The following is a 23,071-nucleotide window of genomic DNA, read 5'->3' on the forward strand; positions in this document are numbered from 1 at the left end:
TGCACACTTGTATGAACCATGGAACATGGCACAATGAATAAAACAAATGGCTGAATCACTAAAAGACGACCAAGTGTAAACACCACTCCATTTTGTACATGCGTTTAGGAATCACTATGCCATTCAAGAAGGCAAATGTGACCCTTTTTGATGTTATTTGCAATAAGTTTTTTTTTTTTTTTTTGGCTTTTTTTTTTTTTTTGGTTTTTTTTTTTTTTTTTTGGTTTTTTTTTTTTTTTTTTGCTTTTTGCTTTTTTTTTTTTTTTCCGGAGGGTGATTTCCTGGTCGCCGGTTGTGCATTTAACCCGTGTATTTATGTATTACGCAGAATAAGAAAACATTCTGTAAATGGTTACTCTGTGTTATAGCCCCTATCAAGATGATAAAACGCTGGCATACACTACGTGAATTCTTTTGCCAATAAATTATGGTTCACAGTGGACAATCAGCAAAAATAATGAAACTTCGTCAAGCTTTACCAGGGTAGGGTGCTGCCTTAATGTGTTCATATTGTTGAAATACCTTCATGTTCATCGATGGTATGTGTAATCGTCCATTTTTGCGAAATTCTAAGGGAAGATCGTCACGAAATAGTAGCCTTTTTACCATCCCAAACAATAGGATGAAATAACGATCGGCTAGATATTATGGACTTGACAGTTGGGAAAGCACGTTGGATGGAAAGGCTTTGATCCCAAGAAAAGTAGAAATATCAATATCGACACAGATAACTTTTCTTCAGGGCGTAAATTTTGGAGAGATTTCTGGAATGTTTCCGCGAGGAAGACTACAAGGAAGGCTCTGGAGTCGCTTATGGACTTGGCTCATAATCGATTACCAGTGACTGCAGCTGCATAGTTCATAGCAATCCGTTTGAGAATGCAGAGCAAGGATCGTATGACACTGTTTACACAAATGCATGTCTTGCCCAAACACACACACCGACTAAACACTATAGTCGTTAGATACATGTAGTGCATGCAATATTTGCATAATAATGCATAATGCATGAGGCATTTAGCATTGCCAAATCGATTGCCTACAACAGGACGGGGATTCACACTTGTCACATGGACACTCGAAGAATTCATGTGTTTTGAGCTTTGCATGAAAGAAGGTACAAACGTTTTATATCATTTTCAACCAGCTTTCATAAAGGATTAGCATATTACTGAGACTGGGAACATTTCCTGAAAACATATATCACTGATCCATGATGCCATTCAACTCTCTTCTAACGCATTATTCGAACAATAAGTGTTCTTGACTCGACTGATTGTTCTGAGTTGATATACAAAAACTGTTAAAAGTCCATGTGCGGATTGAGTGAATGCAGTAATATTTATTCAGTGAAAAAAACACCCACTTCATTGATTTTCTAGGGCAATCCGTTCAAAAATTATGAATTTTAAAGCTTCTCTGCTGCCATCGCTGGATGAGAAGACTACAACAGTTTGTGACGTCACTGCAGGACAACAATATAAAGAAAATACAAAGACAATTCCACAACATTTCACTTCTTATGAAAAGTGAACATTTCCTCGACAACTGACGCATGTCCCCATGTTGGGGTAATACTGTACCACCTGCTTACTGAAAATTGTAGTCGAGTGTTCTTTCTTTTTGCTAGAAATATGAAGATATATATGAATTCTGTTTGGTTCACTTCCTTTCGATCCCCCTCACCTTCCCTCACTTGCATCTTCTCCCCCAAATTTTGACCATATTCTTGCCCCCCCCCCCGAAAAAAAAAACAACTGCACACGGCCAAAGTCTACCTAAGGTGGCCTTTTCAAGGATTGTGCGCTGCGCACTGATTATTCGTTGTAAAATTGTCTTTATACTCAATTTGCCTCTTCATTTGTGAATGTGGAGTTTGGAAGTAAAGATAAAATGAAAGATGGTACAGAGAAACTGAGTTTTATCGTCTGGTATAAATATATATATATATATATATATATATATATATATATATATATGAAAAGAAGGTAGTTTTCTAGCCACGTTAACGTTTTTACGAGTTTATTGCACACAAAAAAGAAAACATTCCTTCATGATTACTTTGTTTATTATAGCTCTCAGAAATTTGATAACATGCTAACGTGCGCGAAATTCCCGTACCATTTAATCCTTTTTTTTTTTAAAGATGCGGTGATTTTATTTTATTTGATTTCTAGTGCTTGTTTTTATCTCTTTTTTTAATTTCACTACGGCGTAAATCGATGACAAGACAGTCGATGGCCTATTCCAGCTTCATGCATACATAAAATATGTCTGCATAAATGATACATAATGCATGAGGCTTTCAGAGTTGCTGGTAAAGGTTACTAATAATATAGCACGGGAATTCCCACCGGTCATTGAGACAGCCATAGGCACGTGTTTTCTCAGTTTTGTAATTAAGCACACATACGTGCAGTACCCTATACAAATAGCGATAGGCTTGCAATGGTCTGACATTGAAGAACGCTTTATGTACAGTATGTGTGTTTGTATATAATATGTATGTATGTATGTATGTATGTATGTATGTATGTCTATGCTGAATATGTTTATATGTAACGTTGACGTTCCATGCCATGTCTGCAGAAGTAGTATAATGTCCACGTAAAAGATTATGTATTTCTTAGATCTGGTTACATACACACGCAGAAGCATAGATGAAATATACTGTTTAAAAGAGCTCCTCGAATATCCTGCTCTTCATAAACAAGTAGAGTTTAAAAAGATGTCATAATCTGATAATATTAAGAGATCAGACGTGTGTATTATTGATCATTTTCCATGGTCATCATATAATTTAACGCCCGATGATATTGAACTTTCGATGGTTTTATAAATACTTTCTTACTATACATCCTGATGAATATATTGCATAATCAATGAATAATTCAATCAATTCAATTCAATCAACAATATAATATTGTATAATCCCCTTGTGTGAAAAAAAATATTAAATAAATCCGAGACTTCTTTGCATTATATTCAAGATCAATTACGTCACAAATATTTCACAATTTAGCGAAAATTCTTCACGAATTCCTCTCATGATAAGTAGTAGTAGTAGTAATAATAACAATAATAATGATAACAATGATGATGATGATGATAATAACAATAATGATAATAATAATAATGATGATAATAATAATGATAATAATAATAATAATATTAATAATAATAATAATAATAATAATAATGATAATAATAATGATAATAATAATAAAGACTATCCGTCGAGTTGAGAAGAGTGAAACCGGGGAAATAAAAAGAGAATGTCCTGTGTTGTGTGTTTGTGTGTGTGTGTGTGTGTGTGTGTGTGTGTGTGTGTGTGTGTTATACGAAGAGATATCACGCCCGAAAGTACTTCATTGGCATGTAACAAAAGAAAAAAAAAAGAAAAGGATGGATAAAGGGAACCTACCGATTTTACGATGATGATCCAATCCGATCGTCTGCTCTCCCTGATGAGAATGTCCCCGCGCCTGGTATAAGGAGGAGGAAGGAAGGAAGGACCGTTACGTCACCATGACAACTGCCATCAAAGAGTGTGTATTTTCCATTATGATTACAAGTTAATTCCTTTCGTTGAGACAAGTACGTTGTACTTTGTATCTCAAATCAGGACTTTAAGATAATCAATGAAACCGTTTCCCAACATAATATATTATTAACCTTTAAAATTATTACCACAGTTGTTTTCTCTGGAACAAATTAAGACAACGTTCTGCATCCTCAAGACATGTAATACCTCAAAAGTTATGTAATAGTTATGTAATATAATTATAAAGTACATACAGTGGAGTGAGTATATAGATGATTAAGTAAGTGCAATGAATCCAATATGCAGTAAACGAGTAGATGCAGTTTGATATTTGTGGACAAATTGATGTGTATCATAACGAGGTCAGAAAATGCTCATAACATTCGCAATGGATAGAAAAAGTCAAGGTCAGATCATTTCGTGCAAGTCTTACTTGAAGTAGGAGAAGACGCATTTCTTTGGATGTTCCGCCAGTCTGTGCAGAGGCCAACCATCGAGAAAGCGCAGATTCCTTTAATTGAGAATATTCATATCATATCCTTCATTAATGAAATCCTGTACACTGATTGATCAATTAAGCGTCATGAGTGACCAAACATTATAGCACTGCTATGTTGAAGACAAGAAGACCGTGATGGTACTATACATTCATGGTGAAATGTACCATAATTACATACCATGAATATGACGTCATATTTATGGTTACGTCAGAGATAGCGTGTGTAAATATTATTGATATCGGTATCCGCCCCTTATAAAAGGGGTTGTATAGTTTTGGTTGAGACCTAACTTCACGTTTCTAACTTTTTTTTTGTGAGATAATGAGAAACCTCTCATGAAATATGAAAGAGCATGTAATTCCAAGGGGAATTCAATGTTTATTTGATGAAAATTGATTATAAAATGGCTGAGATATCCAAAACAGAGCAATCCTGATAAAAGGTAGGACCCACCTTTAATTACGATCGCTTCGTTTTACTTTGTTTTTGGATGTCTCGGCCAAAACGATTTTCGTCAAACAAACTTTGAATTCCTCTTAGAATGGTATGTTCTGCATTATTTCATAAGTGGTTTCTTGGAATCTTGCAAAAAGTGATAAGCCCAATCCTCACCTCCACCAATACTATACTAGCCCTTTAAACCACTTTTGGGCTATTATCACGTCCAGTGCTTTCGAGCAATACACTGCATGAACAAAATACAATGCTAGATGATCTTTTTTAAGTGAAAACGTCTTGTAATCTTGATTTCAAAGATATAGTTGAGATATAAAACAAATATATCACTAACTATTTTGAGTCTCCAATAAAGTTGTGGATCCTTCGGTGACAGATATGGCACTATTTTTTTCAGGGCTGCCCCCTTATTGTTATGGCCGTCACCTTAGAATCCATTTTTTTTCTACTATAGGTTCTCAGTATATGGTATTGTCTATGAATTATACTAGACATCTTAAATGAAAATTTGAACAAACTGAATTTCATTTTGTTCTAATTCTTTTTAGAAAAAGGTTTGTAAATAACATGAGAAAGAAGTGCATAGAGAATGAGGGTAATTGTATATGATCTCTCTCTTTTGGTGCTAGGGCTTGGAAAGAATAACATTGCAAACAACGTTGTAGAAAATGTGAACATAGCAACACTTCAGAGTCTCGTACGTGGTTTATTATGCTAGCCGTTGTTTTTTCTTTCTAAAAGGCAATTTCTTATGATTGTAAAAAGACACGATTCATAGATGTTAACTAGTGAGGCAGAAAGTATATTTGTTTCCACACAAAGTGGGCATTACTTCAAGCATGGACCTACAGTACGTCCATATTTCAAGCAATATCGATCACCCACCTGACAAATGCGTTGTCGTTTTGCTGAGGATTGAGTAGCGTCGACAAACCACCCGCCATGAAAATCCGAGTGTAGTCCTGAAGACGAAGATGGAATACATAACATTCAGATGTGATACGAACGGCAACAGGAGAAGGGCAACAACAACAACAGCAAAAAAACAAAACAAAACAAAACAAAACAAAACAAAAACAAAACAAAACTTTGCAGGTCCACTTTCAGTCTTGATTACATATAGGACAGTACTATGTGTGTATGTGTGTGTGTGTGTGTGTTTGTGCGTGTGTGCGTGTGTTTGTGCGTGTGTGTGTGTGTTAAATAGTCTCAAAACTATGTGAATAATTTCTTACTTTGTACAGAAAGAACAGCTTCGATTGCGTATTCATAATGGAAATGAAATAAACACCATTGAAATTATGTATGTTGGTGTGTAAGAGTGAGAGTTTTTCTGTGAGTGTCTGTCTCTTTGTATGTCTGTGCTTGTGTGCGTGTGTGATGTGATGGGTCTGTCCTGTGAGAATAGGAGAAAGTTATTGCGAGAGACAAAATGACTGGACCTGACGAACCATTTTACTTGGTTTCCTTGGAGATACTTGATTGATTTTTTTTTTTTTTGGGGGGGGGGAGGGGGAGAACGTGCTATATGACAACTATATACAACAAGAACTTGACGACCAAAATGCCACTCTATCTGCTATCAAATCACTGAGCTCTGTTGGAGAATAGCAAGCTAAATGGTGATGGTAGTGAATCTTATTTTGTTATCATTATACCCCACTTCCCCATTCATTGATCAATATGATTATGAAGAAATGGACAGAAAATAAAGTGAATGAAAATAATGACAGCTAAATCCTTTTCTCACGTTTCCGGTGATGGTGATCATTTCAACTCGTTCTCGTGCGATTACTGTGGCTTGTCTTTTAGCTCGATTCACAAGTCCCAATTCCTGTTTGGCAAAACAAACAAACAAACAAGACAAATCAGTACAAAAATTGTAGAAAAGAATGTGAAGACCAAGAATGTGAACACACAGGGAGAAGGACTAGGGAGGATGAATAAAAAAAACTTGGGAAATGGACATGAAGGACAGAGAGCAGGAGATATGGAGAAAGAAAAACAATTTCAGTCAGTCTGGCACTAATCGTTTATAAGTTTTCGTAATGGCTTTTTGTTACATTAACCAAGAGGTATCAGACCTAATAAGTTGTCCTATATACTTAACATACTTCGCTTACACGAACCTTCAAAAAGCATCAAGTTTCAGTGCACTGCAAGTACGGTCAGCATACCCTACACAGCTGCTAAAAGATGGTACCATGTTAATTTCCATTATAATAAAGAGATTACGAAGAATAAGAGATGTGGTTTCCATTTGTGCTTATATGGTTTTACTTAATGTTTTTCTCCCTCTTTTTCTTGGTCCTATTTTTCTATAGTGTCTCCTCCATAGCAGGAATGTTTCCTCTACACATTCCTTAATTCAGTTATTTGTTTTGTTTTCTTCAACCTACCCCAAAGGTATCCCCTCTCTTGAGGTAGACCACTGTCCTGTTTTCATGGGTTCCTTCGTCCATGACGCTCACCACCACTGCAAGATGAGAGAAGAAAAAAAAATTAACCAGTCGCTATGGTAACGCTTATGGTTTCCTACCAGCATGACCAGATTCGGATATTGTGTCATCGAGTGCCCCTACTTGTACTCTAGTTTGTTTGACGCAGCCATGTTTCTGAATGAACAAGTTCAACTCGTCAGATTAGAGTTACAAATCTTGATAGTCCACACGGCAATTGTATAATAGTAGTTCATCAGAATTATACACTTATATATACATATAATATATATATATATATATATATATATATATATATATATATATATATATATATATATATGTATATATATATATAATTTTGTATTATTATTATTATTATTATTATTATTATTATTATTATTATTATTATTATTATTATTATTATTATTATTATTATTCGGCAATTCAACATACAATACAAGCGGACATAAAATACAAACAGAAAATCGTATTACATGATATAAAATGATATGTCTGGTTTTGTTTGGATTTATTCTACGAGCCGCGTAGGAAATTGTAAGGGCCTATAGTGCTCATGAGCATGCTATACCGCTGTTAAAACAGAGTGCTTTTCCTCACCAAGGGCATAACCGTTGCTGCCTGTGCAACACATGGGCCAAGGCAAAGCCAAGGTGCGCCAAAATGGGTATTCGGCTTGTCACAACTTTTTCATGTCTTGAAATACAATGGCTCCTCGGAGGCATCTTCGTGTAAACATTTCTCTCCAGAATACTATTTCCAACGCAAATATGATATTCTGTGCTTATATAATATGATTAAAGCATTACTTTTGTCTAACGCAATATTCTAACGCGCTTTCATTTTGTAGGATGAGGTGAGGGATTATGAATGATCATATAGATCTGTGTCTTGTCATTTACAAAATATGCTAGGATGCGACTATTTGATCGATGTATGAGAAGTCCTACTTTGGATCCTTACAAACCATGTACTGTGCCTAACCAAGGAGGTACTAGGCTTTGCCTAGTACACGTACTAGGCTTTGCCTAGTACCTCCTTGGCCTAACACAGGTTCTCTACACTGTCTGCTACAACTTCTGGCCTTGGTCCCCCTGCTCTGTATAACTTACTACGGTTTCAGGCTTACTCGACATACAAACTTCTTGACTGTGCCAAAATCTACATTTGTAAGAAAAGGTGTTTTTTCTATTAATAGACATAAAGATGATTGCTTGCTTTCGTCTGTTCGCTTGACGGACTTCGTGACCCCGTGCTTATCATTCAAGGCTTGTTCTACGCCCGTTGAAGCGTCTTGTGGTGTATGGTATTACTGCTACAGCGGCTTAAATCTCGGGGTCCTCGTGGAAGCCAGACAAATGCACCAATCAAAGAAGTCGTCTCATAAATCCGTTTTAGATAGGTTTTAGAGCCCCAGGTCTTCATAAGTGGTTACAGGATTGCTGATGCAGAGCCATTGCGGTCTTGTAATTGTTAATCACATCTCCAGAAAGTAGCAAAACAAGTATCAAAATTGTGTATGCGTGCGTATCATATTATACGTACGCGTTTTTTCGATGCACGTGTCAAAGTTAATTCATTATCATGTTTTCACCAGTGGTAGTAATATTGGTCGTTAGCATAAACCCAAATTAGATGAGCGGATGATGTTATCCACTCAAAGAAAACTTTAGAAAGTGAAAACAAAGCCACGTAAAGGCATTGTCAATTCGTGAAAGGGAACGTGAAGCAACTTTCAAGCACATGAAACTTTGAAAATAGATCGTATCCGTGTGGCCAATTTTTCTTCTCCTTTGTCATATAATTATTATTTATTTATTAGAATAACTCATTAAATACTCCCACCGTACTTCGTTTATAAAGTAACACTGAAACCTTAAAACCTTATCTTGAGGCCAGAGGAAAGGACAACAAACTGAAGTGCGATTATGGTATGATGGCAATTTGATTTTTAACATTATACTGGGAGCACAGTCATGATAAGCAAGTGAAACACGCAGAATTTCACTACAGTGAAAAAACACAGACTGCGCTCGAAGTGCGGATTATTGAGCAGTGCATTCATCATATCACTTCACTAATTCAAAGCCATTACAGACGTATAGTCCTTTAACTTTCAGATTTGATCTGGACGAGCTAATTCAATGAGTCAGATGAGTATGGTCGTATATAAAATGCAGTCATTTCAAATAATGATTTTGTGTGGTGTCCACAAGAGGATATACAATGTACTTCACTTTATGTCTGCCTGTGTGTGTTCTTGTTTTTTTTTTTTTTTTTTTTTTTACTTTTTGTTGGGGCCCTCGGGAGTGCAAGCAATGGGCAAAAGCAGGAGGTGGGGGGGGGGGGGGCACTGTGGCTAAGACTCCCGAATCTCAATCGGAGGACCCTAGTTCGAATCGTCCATGGCAAATGTTTTTACCCATCCATCTTCCTCTCGAACCAGGTGTGTAAATGGGTTCCCGGCAACTCTATGATAGGGTTATATGAAGACAGAAATAGCAGGGCCCTCTTGTAAAGCAGTGACAACAATGAAAAGGCTACGATGGATAAACGAGACCATGAATGATATTATCATTGATGAATTAGTATCATAGGAGACGCACAAGACATCGGGGCTCTCACCTGACCCAGACAAGATGAAGTAGAAGTTCTCGGCCCAGTGGCCCTGGCGCAGAATGATCCGCTGTGCCTGGTAGGACACGTACCAGCCGACCCCGACAATCTCTTGCTGCATGGCCAGTGGGTACTCGCAGAATGTCGGGAAATTGCGCATCGAGATCAGGACCTTGAGGAATGGTTGCAATATAAGTTACAAGTGATGACGCTTTCAGCATAGAATTTATCCAAATCATAATAATAATGGTGATAAAGATAATGATGATGACAACATTAAATATAACATGATAACAGTTAAGAATTCATGGTAACATTTACATTCACACAATCCATATTTACAGTTATATCAATTTACTTTCACAATACATTCCCATTTACATTTACGTTTAGACGAACATTCGGTCAGCGCCGGCCCATGTCGACTTGGCAACTTTTGTCTAATTTATTATAGTTTCTCATTGTACTTACATGGTACTTATCCTTTTCTTTCCTATTCTTTGGATGCGTTGAGAGGATCCGACGAGAATCGGCGGAAATTCCCGACTATCGATGTAAAGAAAAACAACAGAAACATAATTATTATGTGCATCATCATAACGAAATTCAAACATGTAAAAGGCGGAGACTAATAGGAGTCAGAGGAACAACTGGGTGATACAGTATCCATCAAATTGGAAGAAAACTAGAAATTCATTAATGAAATGTGATACTAATGTCTAACTCCATGTAGTGAAATTTGGGGGAATGTCTTATTTCCATACTGACTTTTTACGTCATAACAAAGATCAGAAGAGGCATCTCATTAAATTTTGATTGTGCGTCGTGTAATCTTTTCCTTTATTATGAAGTGTTTGTATCTTTCGTTTAGCACTGTATTTGAATGATCCATTATTCACAGTATCGATCCATCAAGATCATCCAGCGAGCGAAGTTAATACTTCATGCTTCTGTTGCTGAATGTATAGCGTGATTTTCTCATATCAAACTTTAGTTGACTGTTAAGGGATGTATGTTGTCATTTGCTTACTTATGCAGCATTTTTTGTTTGTTTGTTTTGCTTTTGAGATTGTTTGTTGTTGTTGTTGTTGTTTTCGTCGTTCTTTGTAATGCTGCGCATCTTGAAATCATGGTCATGTAGGACAATGCATATGAATGTTTTGGTATTTGAAGTGATGCAATGTACACATGTCGTAACTGTCTTGCCAAATCATCATATTTTTTTTTTTTTGCATTACACTATTTTTGGCACTATTTCTTGTATACATGACAATATTATGTCAATCTCACCTCCTTATTGGCTCGAAACTTTCTGACGTCAAAAAGGAGTTCCTGCTCGGGTTCGTCGAGTAAGCCATGGATGCCACGGAACGCAGAACTCTCGTTGTTAGCACTGATGGTTGAATAAAAAAAAAAAATATCCGTATGGGCTTTTTAAAACGCTACAAATTATATCCAATAGAGTAAAAAACGATCGTTCTTTTCGGAGGTCTTTTGATTATTCTTGGGCTCATTACTTGTAACTGTCACTGAGAAAGGTTGCAAACATATTGGAAGTATTGACACGGAATTCAGATATCAATCTTGGACAAGACAATAATTAGTTACCGCAGTGTCATTCGATGAGACTAAACTAAGGGGACAAATTATGTTAGAAAAGGAAGGCAACATGATTTGTCTGATCTGAGGAAAATATTGTCCTATGCAGATTTAAGTGATTATACAACGAACTCAAATGTATGTGTTGAACGAACCATTATAAAAGTGTTTTTGCTTCCTGAGTCTTTGGGTGAATACATCATTACAATAAATAATGTATTTATATTAAACAAGATTTGTAATTGGTCGAATTGGTACCATTATCGATTTTGCTAAAATCGCGAAACTTCATATTATGAAATTCACGGTCAAGAACCATATGAGAACTTTGCTTCAATCTTGCACAGGCAATCCCCAGATCCTAGACAAATCAATGTTATAAATACATTTTCTTTACTAAAATATTATATGGTACCTGCTCTTTTGAGCACTATTCTAGCCAACATACACTCCAAATTCATAATAAAGAGTCCTCTTGCAAAACTATTTCACACCAGCCTTAGGCTTCGGAAAAAAACAAACAAACAAACAAACAAAACAAACAAACAAACAAACAATAAAAAAAACTGCACTTGTTTATGGGATAAATATGCATATACCGTGTACACTGTAACTGTTATAATCAAGTACTCTGCATTCAGTATCACTTACCATTATGTAATATTCCTTCTCTATGCATCTAAGTTGCACACATGAACCACTCTCATATATTATGAACTTACGATAAACCTCTCACGTACCTGAGAAAATGTTGTTGGCAAAGCCGGTAGAAGGAGGTGATCAATTTGCAGTATATTCTAAATTTCCGCAAAAGTTTCTCCTGCAAGTTAAAGAAAAAATACAACACTTATTAAAGAACAAAGAAACAAAGGCTTTCAGCATTGATATTGACGTACTGAATTGTCAAAGCGATATCATATTGCGTGTTTGTGGGTTACTGTATTTGTGTAGGCCAAAGTAAATGATACGTAAAAACGAATGGTCATCGCAACTACTCTGCCCACATACAGTCTGCTAGATTATCATGTCAGGAGTAGTAAAACCATATTGATAGAGCGTTACAATGTAACTCAATACGAATGTGATTCTGAGAATATTACAAATGCTATTGTGAATCTCCATTTTTTTTATTGCACTTGTTATAAGGTACACACAAACATAATTGTTTTGACATCCAAAGCGAGAGACTTCTTGACTTAAATTGATGGAGTGAACAAATATATATATATATATATATATATATATATATATATATATATATATATACAGAATTCAAATTTGGCAAATTGTATTACGACCAGCAAATAATGTGCCTTGTAAGAAATCATTTTGCGTCCAACAACACATATTTGTTCATACTCAAAAATTTGAAAAAAAAAATACCGTATCTCTTGTTTGAGAAAAAAAAAATAAGATCGACAGATTTTCTAAAAAAAAATACCCAACTATGATTTTGGAGATTAGTTACTATTTTGACATCCAATAAAGATGTTGATAAATCACATTACAAAAAAAAGCTACCAATAATTTCGAAAAATGATGAAAAATTCCTAGAAGGGAATGGATTTAGACAGGAGAGGTGAGAGGTGGAGAAGAAGTCAAAGAGATAGTATAGTTTTGGTTAAGACCTAACTTCAGGTTTCTAACAGTTTTGGGTGAGATAATGAGAAACCTCCTATGAAATATGAAAGATCATGTAATTCCAAGAGGCATTCAACGTTTATTTGATGAAAATTGCATGGCTATGAAATGGCTGAGATACCCAAAACAGGGTAATCCTAATAAAAGGTGGGACCCAGCTAATATTACGATCGCTTTATTTTACTTTGTCTTTGGATGTCTCAGCCATTCCAAAACCGATTTTCATCAAATAAACTTTGAACTTGTCTTAGAATGGTGTGCTCTGCACTATTTCATAAGTGGTTTCTTGGTGTCTCGAAAAAAGTTAAAAGCCCAATCCTCGCCTCCACCAAAACTATACCATCCCTTTAACCTTCTTGTCATACCTGGTATATTTCGAATTCCATTTTCCTGTTACATTAATTTGTGGTTGCGTTTTTAAGCATTGCAAAATTTTCTTACATCACCGCTTTCAAACTCCTGTGTAATGTTTACATGGAGTGATAGCATTTCATTTTAAAGGAATATATGCGTATGATCATATGCGTATTCAATAGTTCATGCTGTGAAAAGCAGTCTCATGTGGTCGTAAAGCTGCCTAGATGCACTTTTCATCGATGACTTGCATGGTAAGTATGCGATCCATTCATGCCGCAAAGTAGAGTTTTGAAAAAGATTTTAATGGGTTTGGTTCCAGATAATCGAGATAAATTATTCATCTAAGAAGAGTAGATGTCCTGCTACGTGTCATGCCAATGCCAAATGTCTTGAAAATAATATGGGTTATACTTAATTCTTACTTCTGAACTTTCAGGGATTTGCTACTATATTGTAAAAGCTTGCAAGATTCGCTACTACCAACGGCTACTCTGCACGTTTAATAAGAAAGATGAATCTACACATAAGAGTCATTGGAAAATGGGTAAGGGGGGGGGGAGTTTACAGACAAATATGACTAACAAAGCGAAGACTGCCAGTTCCTTCCAGCTTGTAAAAAAGAAGACTACTATAAAGAGAATTCTGGTCTGACTAGTGCGAACTGTTTGTCCTCTTCATCGTGGCTGAATGCTAGCAATATTTGACCAGTGCACGGAAATAGACAAAGAGAGGTCCGTTTTATTTGATTTTGTGCTTAAGTTTCCTCACTAGAAAATGGTAGTTCCCTCTTTCTTTCTCCATCCCTTTCAGCTCTCTTTATTGTAATTTGTTCCCCGCATCTCTTTCTGTTATAATTTCTTTTTTTGAGCCTTTTTCTTTTCGACTAGTTCTACTTGTGTTATCTTTTGTCAGTCTAGATTGGAGAAAAAAAAAGAAGAAAAATAGCGCTGAATGAGTCTGTTCTGTCTTTCCTGTTCGAAACTATGAATGCTTTACATGCCACACATTTGTTTGTAACGGTTCACTTATCAACATCGTCTCTACTAGTCACTACTGTAGACATTCGTATGTGCAATGTCAGCCGCTTTATCCTAACTTGCATCAGAGGTTACAAACCTCTTTAGCAAAACGCTCAAAATTTCCTCTCAAGGCAGCATTTGTTCATTAACAACCGTCTAGCTACCTTTTGGAACTGCCAACTGACTTCACAACTACAAGATATAAACACAAACCTCTGGCATGATGGCTGGAGTACATTCACCTTGAAAGAAAGTTATCTCTTTCGTCAGAAATATGTTCACGCCAGTTTACTCAGTTATATCTTCAGAAACCCTATGGAGACGTGCACACTATAACAAATCACTGTTTTCAAGTTAAAATTTGAGCCACATTTTATATAACTTTATATTACATTATTACTTGTTAATAAATTCCTACAAAGTGGAAGATTAATATCCTTCTAAGCTCTAGTTTTAAGTCCTTATTTTCTCCTCATCCAAGTTGTTTACTCATACCTTTGTAAGCTCATGCATCACGTGCCTCGCGTGCATTGGTATTGACCCTTCAACTCCTCCTCCTTCACCCTTCGCGCCTTTTCTTGTCCTTTCTATAATTTCTTCCTGATATTCCTTCCCCGCTTATCCTTTCCTATAAGTGAGAGGTGCCTAGTTTTTGTTTGTTTGTTTGTGTGTGTGTGTGTGTGTGCATTTTGTTTAGTTTTTCTGTCGCTTTTTCCTTCTTTTTTAAGGCAATTTTCTTTAGTTTTCTTATAGTTCGGTAATTAGTAAGTGTTAATGAGGTTACTTACATGACAGTCTTTTCAACAGTCCCCTCGATTTCCAACAACTTTGTCTCGTTATAGTCATAAAAGTCTCAACACATAATTTTACTTCCATTTACAATATTTTCCCTGATTATGATGTCGTACTGAAGTAAACATGTGAAAATTTCCGTTATTTCTTCTTCTTCTTTTTTTTTGGGGGGGGGGGGAGGAATTAAATTTTAAAAAGTTCTTATAAGGATCACGAGTCAGCAAACATCTACTTTTCTGACAGTCACTGGGTTCGTATAACATGTAAGGTACACATTATGAAAAGGAGTGTTCAATTCCGTTTTTCTTTTCATTTCAAACCGAAATTTGAGTAATTTTATAAGTTTAACGAGTAATCTTATCATACGATTGACATCGACATGTAACGAGAAAAAAAGAGAGATGTGATTCTTCATTTAACCTGCTTAAATTTGGTAGTTTTACTTCAAGAAATTCGGATTATGTTTATTTAAGCTTGAACTATATGCAGGTTTTTGCCTATCGTGGAAAATACACACACACGCACGCACACACACACACGGGAATGTAAAGAGTATTTTAAACCTACCTAATCAGCTATTCGATAAGCACTAAAAATGGTTCATTATCATTTCGAACTTTTCGAACACAAACTTTCATGATTGTGTTCAAAATTTGCCACACTTCTCACCGCATTTTTCTTTCTCAGTTCCTCTCTGCTTGGTTTTTGTAGTTCACCGGATGTTCCTGTTGACAGAAACCCCCCTCGCTTTCCACCCTCACCACGGACGCTCATCCTGCTAAATTCCACATCATCGTCCTCATCGTCGACGTCCGATACGCTTCCTCTTCGACTTCTTCGGGACGATCCAGGGAGCAGGAGGAATCGACCATTGGCTGGTTGAAGTTTCCGCTGATTTAAGAAATCGTTGTCTAGTGACGAAGAACGGCGCGATCTCGGACGGCGTCTTCGCGAATCCGGATCCCCCTTCACAACAGTATTGATAAGAAGCTGTGATCGACTGCCTCGACGACTTCCCGTCTCCATCTCATCATCTCCAAATACTTCTTCTATAGATTCCTCGATAATCAGGTCCTGACTTCCAGTCCTTTGTCGTCCTCGGTATCGCGTCTTCGAGATCCCAGGTATCAGAATGCTTCCTCGACGGACGCGACCAGCATGTATATCAGGGTCTTGTTCGTCTTCATCTTCATCTTCATTATTTTCGATGTCAAGGCCAGTCTCTTGAGCATACCGACGACGGCGTCGACTTCGCAATCGTCTGCTTGTTTCACGACTTCCACCTCCTCCTTCCTCGGGGATTTCAGTTCGTATTCGAGGGATGGTATTGTCGCTTTTGCTCCGAGCCCTTTCGTATCCCAGTTGAGTTTTATTTCTCACTTGGTTTGAGAACCTGCGAATAGCAAATTTTTCCGTCATCGTAGTCGGTATTACGCCGTCGGTTCTACTAATCTGACCTTCTAGCCAGCCGTCATCATCCGCTTTTTCCTCAGCGATTGCTGGGTATTCCGGTGCCACCGTCGTCTTCTTCTCAAGCATCTCTCGGAGTTCCTGGGTGGAGCGTAGTCTTATTTTGCCCTTGTTACCACCGACAGTCACCTTGCTGACGACTCCGTTTATCCTGGAGAGAGAACCTCGGACATTTTCATTTTGATTCGTAAGATCATGAGTGTTCTCTTTTCTTATGAGCACTCGTGTATCCGGTCCATCCGCCCCTTCTTGGTCTATGGAATCCACATCCTCAACAATCATGGCTGGATTTTCAGTCTCATCTGACGCCATGGTTTGTCTTTAGGAAGAGAACTCCCCGACTGATGGAACAGAGTGGCGAATTATGTTTCCTTCCTCACCTGCCCTGTCGTATTCATGTTTCTAGCAACATTCTTAATACGAACACTCCCTCTGAACACTCCCTCGTCGAAGATAGTTTAAACTTTTTGATGCCCTGGATTTCAAACGTCTGCGATTTGTCGTCGATATGATGTTTCCATGCGTTAGACAGGACAGCGTGAAATCTAAACCACAAAAGAGTCCTCGTCGATTCTGTTCAACAACTGGTCTATTCGAATGTTTTGCTGTTATGTACCACGGATGAAACCAATGATGTGTTGGTCTGTTCATCCATAATAAAACAATCCGCAGAGCTTTCAAACGTATGCAATCAACCAGCGCTTCAATAACTGTAGCAGCATTGCGAAACCTTAGTAAAGTTCGTCTTTGATGAAAGATCAGAAAAGGTGGGAGATGTGCGGAAGATTTCTCACAACTGCGTGTGGTTTAGCTTTTTTGTTTACTTGTGTCCTAACCTTCTTCCATTGATTGTTCGGCTGGTGGTAACAGGTAGCACTCAGGAACGGTATAGTCCAAGTCGGGCTGTTTACGTTGGCATGGACAACGGGCAGTGATTACCCGTGTACCAAAGGCTCTCGCCTGACTCGATAGAGTTTTCTCTCAGAACTCCTTGTCAAAGAAGTCTGACCTATTGTATGCATCCTGTTTAGTCCCCCTTCTTTGGCCCCTCTCTCTCTCTTTCTCTCCATCCCTCTGGCCATGCATCTTCTCCCCTCTCTCTTTGTTCTCCCTCCCCCTCCCTATTGATATCTTTGTTAGGTTATCAGCGTCAAATATAGAAATATGAGAATATAATTTATACAGCAAACATATATTATATAGTATTGCTGTCACTTCCTTTATCATTACCATCTCCTTCCCTGTGTTTCGATCCTGAGAGCCCCTAATCTTGTCTCAAATTAGCATCGTCCCATATGATATTTACGGTACCAGTGGCGGATTCCCTTTTATTTTTTCTTAAAACAAAAGAAATAAAAATGAAAAAAGAGGTGGGCGTGCGGCAATGGTCATGTTTCACTTATACGAAAAAAAAAAAGATGTTCATTTCTTTTAACTTTTTTTTTATTTGTTCATAATCATTTCTTCGCCTTAACGACGGTTGGATAGACGATATTAGTATTCTCTGACCCCATCGAGAAACAAAACGTTTCTGTTTTCCAAAATTATATTTTGTTTTTCGCAAAGTACAAAACATGACGTCAGGGATTGTCCCACATTTTTATCCTTCTACTTCAACCACCAGATGCCAAACGAAATTGACGAAACTTACTGGGGGAATGTGACGGAATTATATACCACTATAGGTAAGACACAAATTTGCAAATACTGTTGGCAACTTTCGACACTAATCGAAAAACAAAAATATCACACTCAGTTTTCAAAATACTGTTGGTTTATTTCAAAGAAAATTTGCAACAAACCACCATTCCCCCAACATGATTTATCTAACTTAAAATGGAAAAATGGAATCTTACAAAGCTTTACAAACCGAGTTTCGGACTCTCATTTACCAATAGGTCCGGTAAATATTCATGATATATTTTGTACTTCAAAATAGAAATAATATTAAGTATAAAAAAAAATCCTATTGTTGGTTGAATTTCTCGAAAGGTCAATGAAAATACGGAATTACGATTTTTTAAAGCCAACTCATAATTACCCAACTGAATTTACCAAACATTTCAAGAGTGGACATCTTCCCTATTCCTCGTTCATCACCGGATTCTGAAATGAAGTTAAGATCTCTCTTCACAGCATTTTGTAATCTGTGATACACATAGCATGTGAGCGAGTGTGATTCATGCATTCGTTGCTATCATAAGTATTATGTGAAGAGCTCGCTTCCAAAAGGCGCTCAATCCATAATTTTTCTACGGATTCAGCGCCTTTTGGTAGAAAGGTATTCATATACGAGAATATACCAGAAATAGAAGATAGTGGGGAGAATAAGCTGTCATGATTCTTTACTTGCCAGTTGGGTCTCTAATAAGAACAGTCACTTTGTGACGGGCGCATTTTAATGTACATCAAACAGATCGTAATAGATTGATAACTTTTGCGAGACATCATTCCCAGCATCAATATGCAATGGAAACGAAAGCGCATGAGATATTCACACACACACACACACACACAAAATCAACAAAGGTTTCTGGCTCTATCGCCGCTTGTATGCAACCACTGAGCAACCCACTGCCTGTTTAGCTATTCAAAGGGAAATGAACTCCAACTATACATGTGGATTGTGAAAGAGTGAATGCAGCAATATAATTAAGTCACGTCAGTAAGAGTTTGAGGTAAATTCATGACTTTTAAATGACGACGAGCCGTCATGGCCGTCGCTGGATGAAAACACTAGTATAGTTCGTGACGTCACATATGGAAGACAATAATACAGAAAATGATTAGAAAATCAGTATATTTTCATTTTTCTAGCACAATGATGGAACCCTAACTTGAGTCTTTCAGAGAGCAGGTCGAGAAAATGTGTAATGTGTACTCTTGACACATACACACACACACACACACACACACACACACAAAATGTAATTTTATTTACCTTTCTTTATATATCCTTTATAAGATTTCCGTATGTGACGTCATGAAATATGGAAGTCTTTTCATCCCTGCAGCGAAGGCCGCGCCAAAATTTCAGCAATTCATAACTTAAAAACGGATTGTCTGATTTTCCTCAAACTTTCACTGATGTGTTCTATGATAGTATTGCTGCATTCAATCAGTCCACCAGCTTTTATTTGGGTTTCATTTCCATTTTAACAGTTCATTGAACTGACAAGCGAGGGCGCCCTTCATGATTGTGCCTCTCCATCGCAGAGGTTTTGCATAGTATAGGGCTCACACGGGTAAATAATTCCCCATACAGACGTGTGTTAAAATTCAAATTTCAAAAAGTTCTGTAAAATAGCTGGGAGAAATGAGGTGTTTCATCTTCACTAACCTGGATAAGTGAGATATTACCTTTCATCCATCAAATTTCCAGGGTGGGTTCGTCTGCTCAAATTCTGTCCAAGGGTCCGCGAAGCCAGACTACGAGTTGTTGTCACTCAAAAAATCACCTATTTTCTGTACACGTACCCAATGAAATATAGTCCCCTCAAATTCCATCAGAAAAGCTTTCATCCTCCAACCAAAATGCAGTTTGTAGAGGAATTCATACTCAATATCTACAGCTATTCAGTTTTTTGCCAAACTACATCATTGATTTTTAATTAATTTTTATCTTCATTTATTTTGGTATCTTTGGTACGAATTTGTGAAGGGGTCTGGGATAGTCCATTTTATTTACAGGTGTGAGCCCTATAGTGGAGGTCATATTTCTTATTTGACTTTTTAACATCATAAATGAGTTTTTGATGATATTTGCCCCTACATCATACGAGAAATTACACATTCAAGGGTTATAAAGCTTCTCAAAGGGAGACTTTTGAAAATCATGCCCTTTTGGGTTTTTTTAAAAATAAATCTTGCAGTTCTGATCAGTTCTTCATAAGATGAATACAAAGATCCAGGCAGTTATCCTTGATTATGGGCGTGTCATCATCACCTTATAGCCTACAAAGTACTTGGTAAGACTTTGTTTTGTCAAACTGACTAACTTTATGTATTTTGAGATGTTTCAGTGGTAGCCAAAACAAAGAAATACATTAAAATAACACAGTCCTTCAAAGTTGTGTGATACTGATGACTGCAATGTACTAAGATCTAGTTCCACAAGAACATAATAAGAAAACAAATTGTAGCAAGGCAGAGTTGGGGGGGGGGGGAGTAGAGGAGAGAGGTAGAGGGAGGGGGTAGGGAGGAGAAGGGGGAGGGAAGAAGAGATCTGACACAATACAAGATACACAATACAAGAATAACACAGTTATTCAAAGTTGTGTGATACTGATGACTGCTATGTACTAAGATCTAGTGCCACAAGAACATAAGAAAACAAATTGTAGCAAGGCAGAGTTGGGGGGGGGGGGGAGTAGAGGAGAGAGGTAGAGGGAGGGGGGAGGAGAAGGGGGAGGGAAGAGATCTGACACAATACAAGATACACAATACAAGAATAACACAGTTATTCAAAGTTGTGCAATACGGATGACTGCTATATGTACTAAGATCTAGTAGATACCACAAGAACATAATAAGAAAACAAATTGTAGCGAGGCAGAGTTGGGGGGGGAGTACGTAGGGGGGGGGGGGGGGGTAGGGAGGAGAAGGGGGAGGGAGGAAGAGATCTGACACAATACAAGATCAACATAAACCAGCAGAGCTTGTATGGGATGAATACTTCCCATAGACTTGCATGCATTGCGTGCATTCTCTATATAGGGCTCACACGGGTAAATAATTCCCCATAGAGGCGTGTGTTAAAATTCAAATTTCAAAAAATTCTGTAAAATAGCTGGGAGAAATGAGGTGTTTCATCTTCACTAACCTGGATAAGTGAGATATTACCTTTCATCCATCAAATTTCCAGGGTGGGTTCGTCTGCTCAAATTCTGTCCAAGGGTCCGCAAAGCCAGACTACGAGTTCTTGTCACTCAAAAAATCACCTATTTTCTGTACACGTACCCAATGAAATGTAGTCCCCTCAAATTCCATCAGAAAAGCTTTCATCTTCCAACCAAAATGCAGTTTGTAGAGGAATTCATACTCAATACCTACAGCTATTCAGTTTTTTGCCAAACTACATCATTGATTTTTAATTAATTTTTTTCTTCATTTATTTTGGTATCTTTGGTACGAATTTGTGAAGGGGTCTTGTGGGACAGTCCATTTTATTTACAGGTGTGAGCCCTATATAGCTGGATCAGCAACGCGAGTACTGATGGTACAAGGTATCATCATGAAAATGTTATATTACATGTATTTACCAGGGGCGAACCACATGAAATCGTTGCACTTGTACCGTCGCATTCAACATTGAGAAACAAAGCGAGAGACTAACCAATTGAAAGTTACAAAGTTATCTTTTAAAGGCAAAAAGGAGTTCATCAGATATTGTATTGTGGAAGGAATAAGGCAATTTTAAATCAAAAACCTTGAGTTGTTAGTAATCTGTGATCCGAAATTTGTAAAAGATCTCCACAGTCTGCCTGCTCTCACTGTGACTGAACGACTGTTGTGGGTCTTCAAAACTTAGGATGGCTCATACAGGAGTAGCTTGCAGACACTATTCTTTTATGAGAAACAGATTACAGGGGATCACGGCGGCTGAATACGGAGCTGGGGAAAGTCGTTTTAGTCTAATAGATCTTGTTCGAATTCGCCTTGCCATTTTTTTTTTTTTTTGGGGGGGGGGGATGGGTTGTTGTTTTATTTTTTGTTTGTTTTTGAGGGAGTAGTCTGCCAGATAAAGGCTTGGTTCTTCATTTTGAATAATGTATACAGAAAGAAAAATGATGCGGTGTTTGTTATATGTTTTATTTCTGGTGTTTTTTTTTTTTTGTAATAGGTGTATACAAGTATCCTTATTTAACATTTAGATATTTTCTTATATGCGATTTTGATAGATACATACTGAAAAAAAAAACCCGAATATATAATATGTTTATCAGTTTGTCTGTCTGTCTATTATACTCATGTATACTTATGAAAAATGTAAAACCTAGCAAAACAGTAAATAGAACAATTAAAGTTGAATATGAATCGAAGGTTCCATGACATTTGCTTTCATGAAATGTCTGCACGATAAGCCGAACATAAATTCACACGCATAACCCTAACCCTAATCCTAACATTAAACTAAACCTAAAACCTTATCACAACCCTATCCCTAACCCTTGGTCCTTGGAGAAAATAAGACCGGAGCAATTGTCGCAGGAGCAATTGTCGTGTCACCGAATAGAACATAAATTATACGTTACGATATCAACATTATTATTATTTTTAGTGTCATACACATGACTGTTTTCTTGGAACAATATTGATCGAACACATGTAGATGACGTTATTTCATTACCTCACAACTTCTGTAATAAAGTTTTTGTTCAATAATGGTCATAAAAATAGTAATGTAAACAATTTAAAGGGCCTACTACAAAATGTTTTTAAGAACATTACAGATAGGAACACCAATGAACATTGACAATCAGCAAAAGAAACAAACATGTAAATGTTAAAAAGTAACTTAATTCAGTTGCTAATCAATCAAATTTCATAAATAATGAATAATCATAAGTGTTGAAATTTAGTATGTTGCTGCTTTCCAATCAGGGTTCTTGTGCCATG

General features: G+C 37.0%; 1 protein-coding gene across 1 annotated transcript in view; it reads right to left on the minus strand.

Moving 5' to 3' along the window:
* LOC140243362 (uncharacterized) overlaps nt 1–16,765 on the minus strand; it is a 30,218-nt gene extending 13,453 nt beyond the window's left edge. The window contains exons 1-10 of the mRNA XM_072323042.1: nt 15,653–16,765; nt 11,915–11,994; nt 10,866–10,968; nt 10,047–10,121; nt 9,585–9,747; nt 6,900–6,976; nt 6,251–6,334; nt 5,386–5,462; nt 3,978–4,055; nt 3,425–3,485 (exon numbers count right to left, since the gene is read on the minus strand). Coding sequence (XP_072179143.1) covers nt 3,425–3,485; nt 3,978–4,055; nt 5,386–5,462; nt 6,251–6,334; nt 6,900–6,976; nt 9,585–9,747; nt 10,047–10,121; nt 10,866–10,968; nt 11,915–11,994; nt 15,653–16,765 — 1,911 coding nt within the window. The remainder of the gene's footprint in view (nt 1–3,424; nt 3,486–3,977; nt 4,056–5,385; nt 5,463–6,250; nt 6,335–6,899; nt 6,977–9,584; nt 9,748–10,046; nt 10,122–10,865; nt 10,969–11,914; nt 11,995–15,652) is intronic.
* Between the last annotated feature and the right edge of the window lie 6,306 nt (nt 16,766–23,071).

Source organism: Diadema setosum, chromosome 2 (assembly GCF_964275005.1).
Source record: "Diadema setosum chromosome 2, eeDiaSeto1, whole genome shotgun sequence".
NCBI lineage: Eukaryota > Metazoa > Echinodermata > Echinoidea > Diadematoida > Diadematidae > Diadema > Diadema setosum.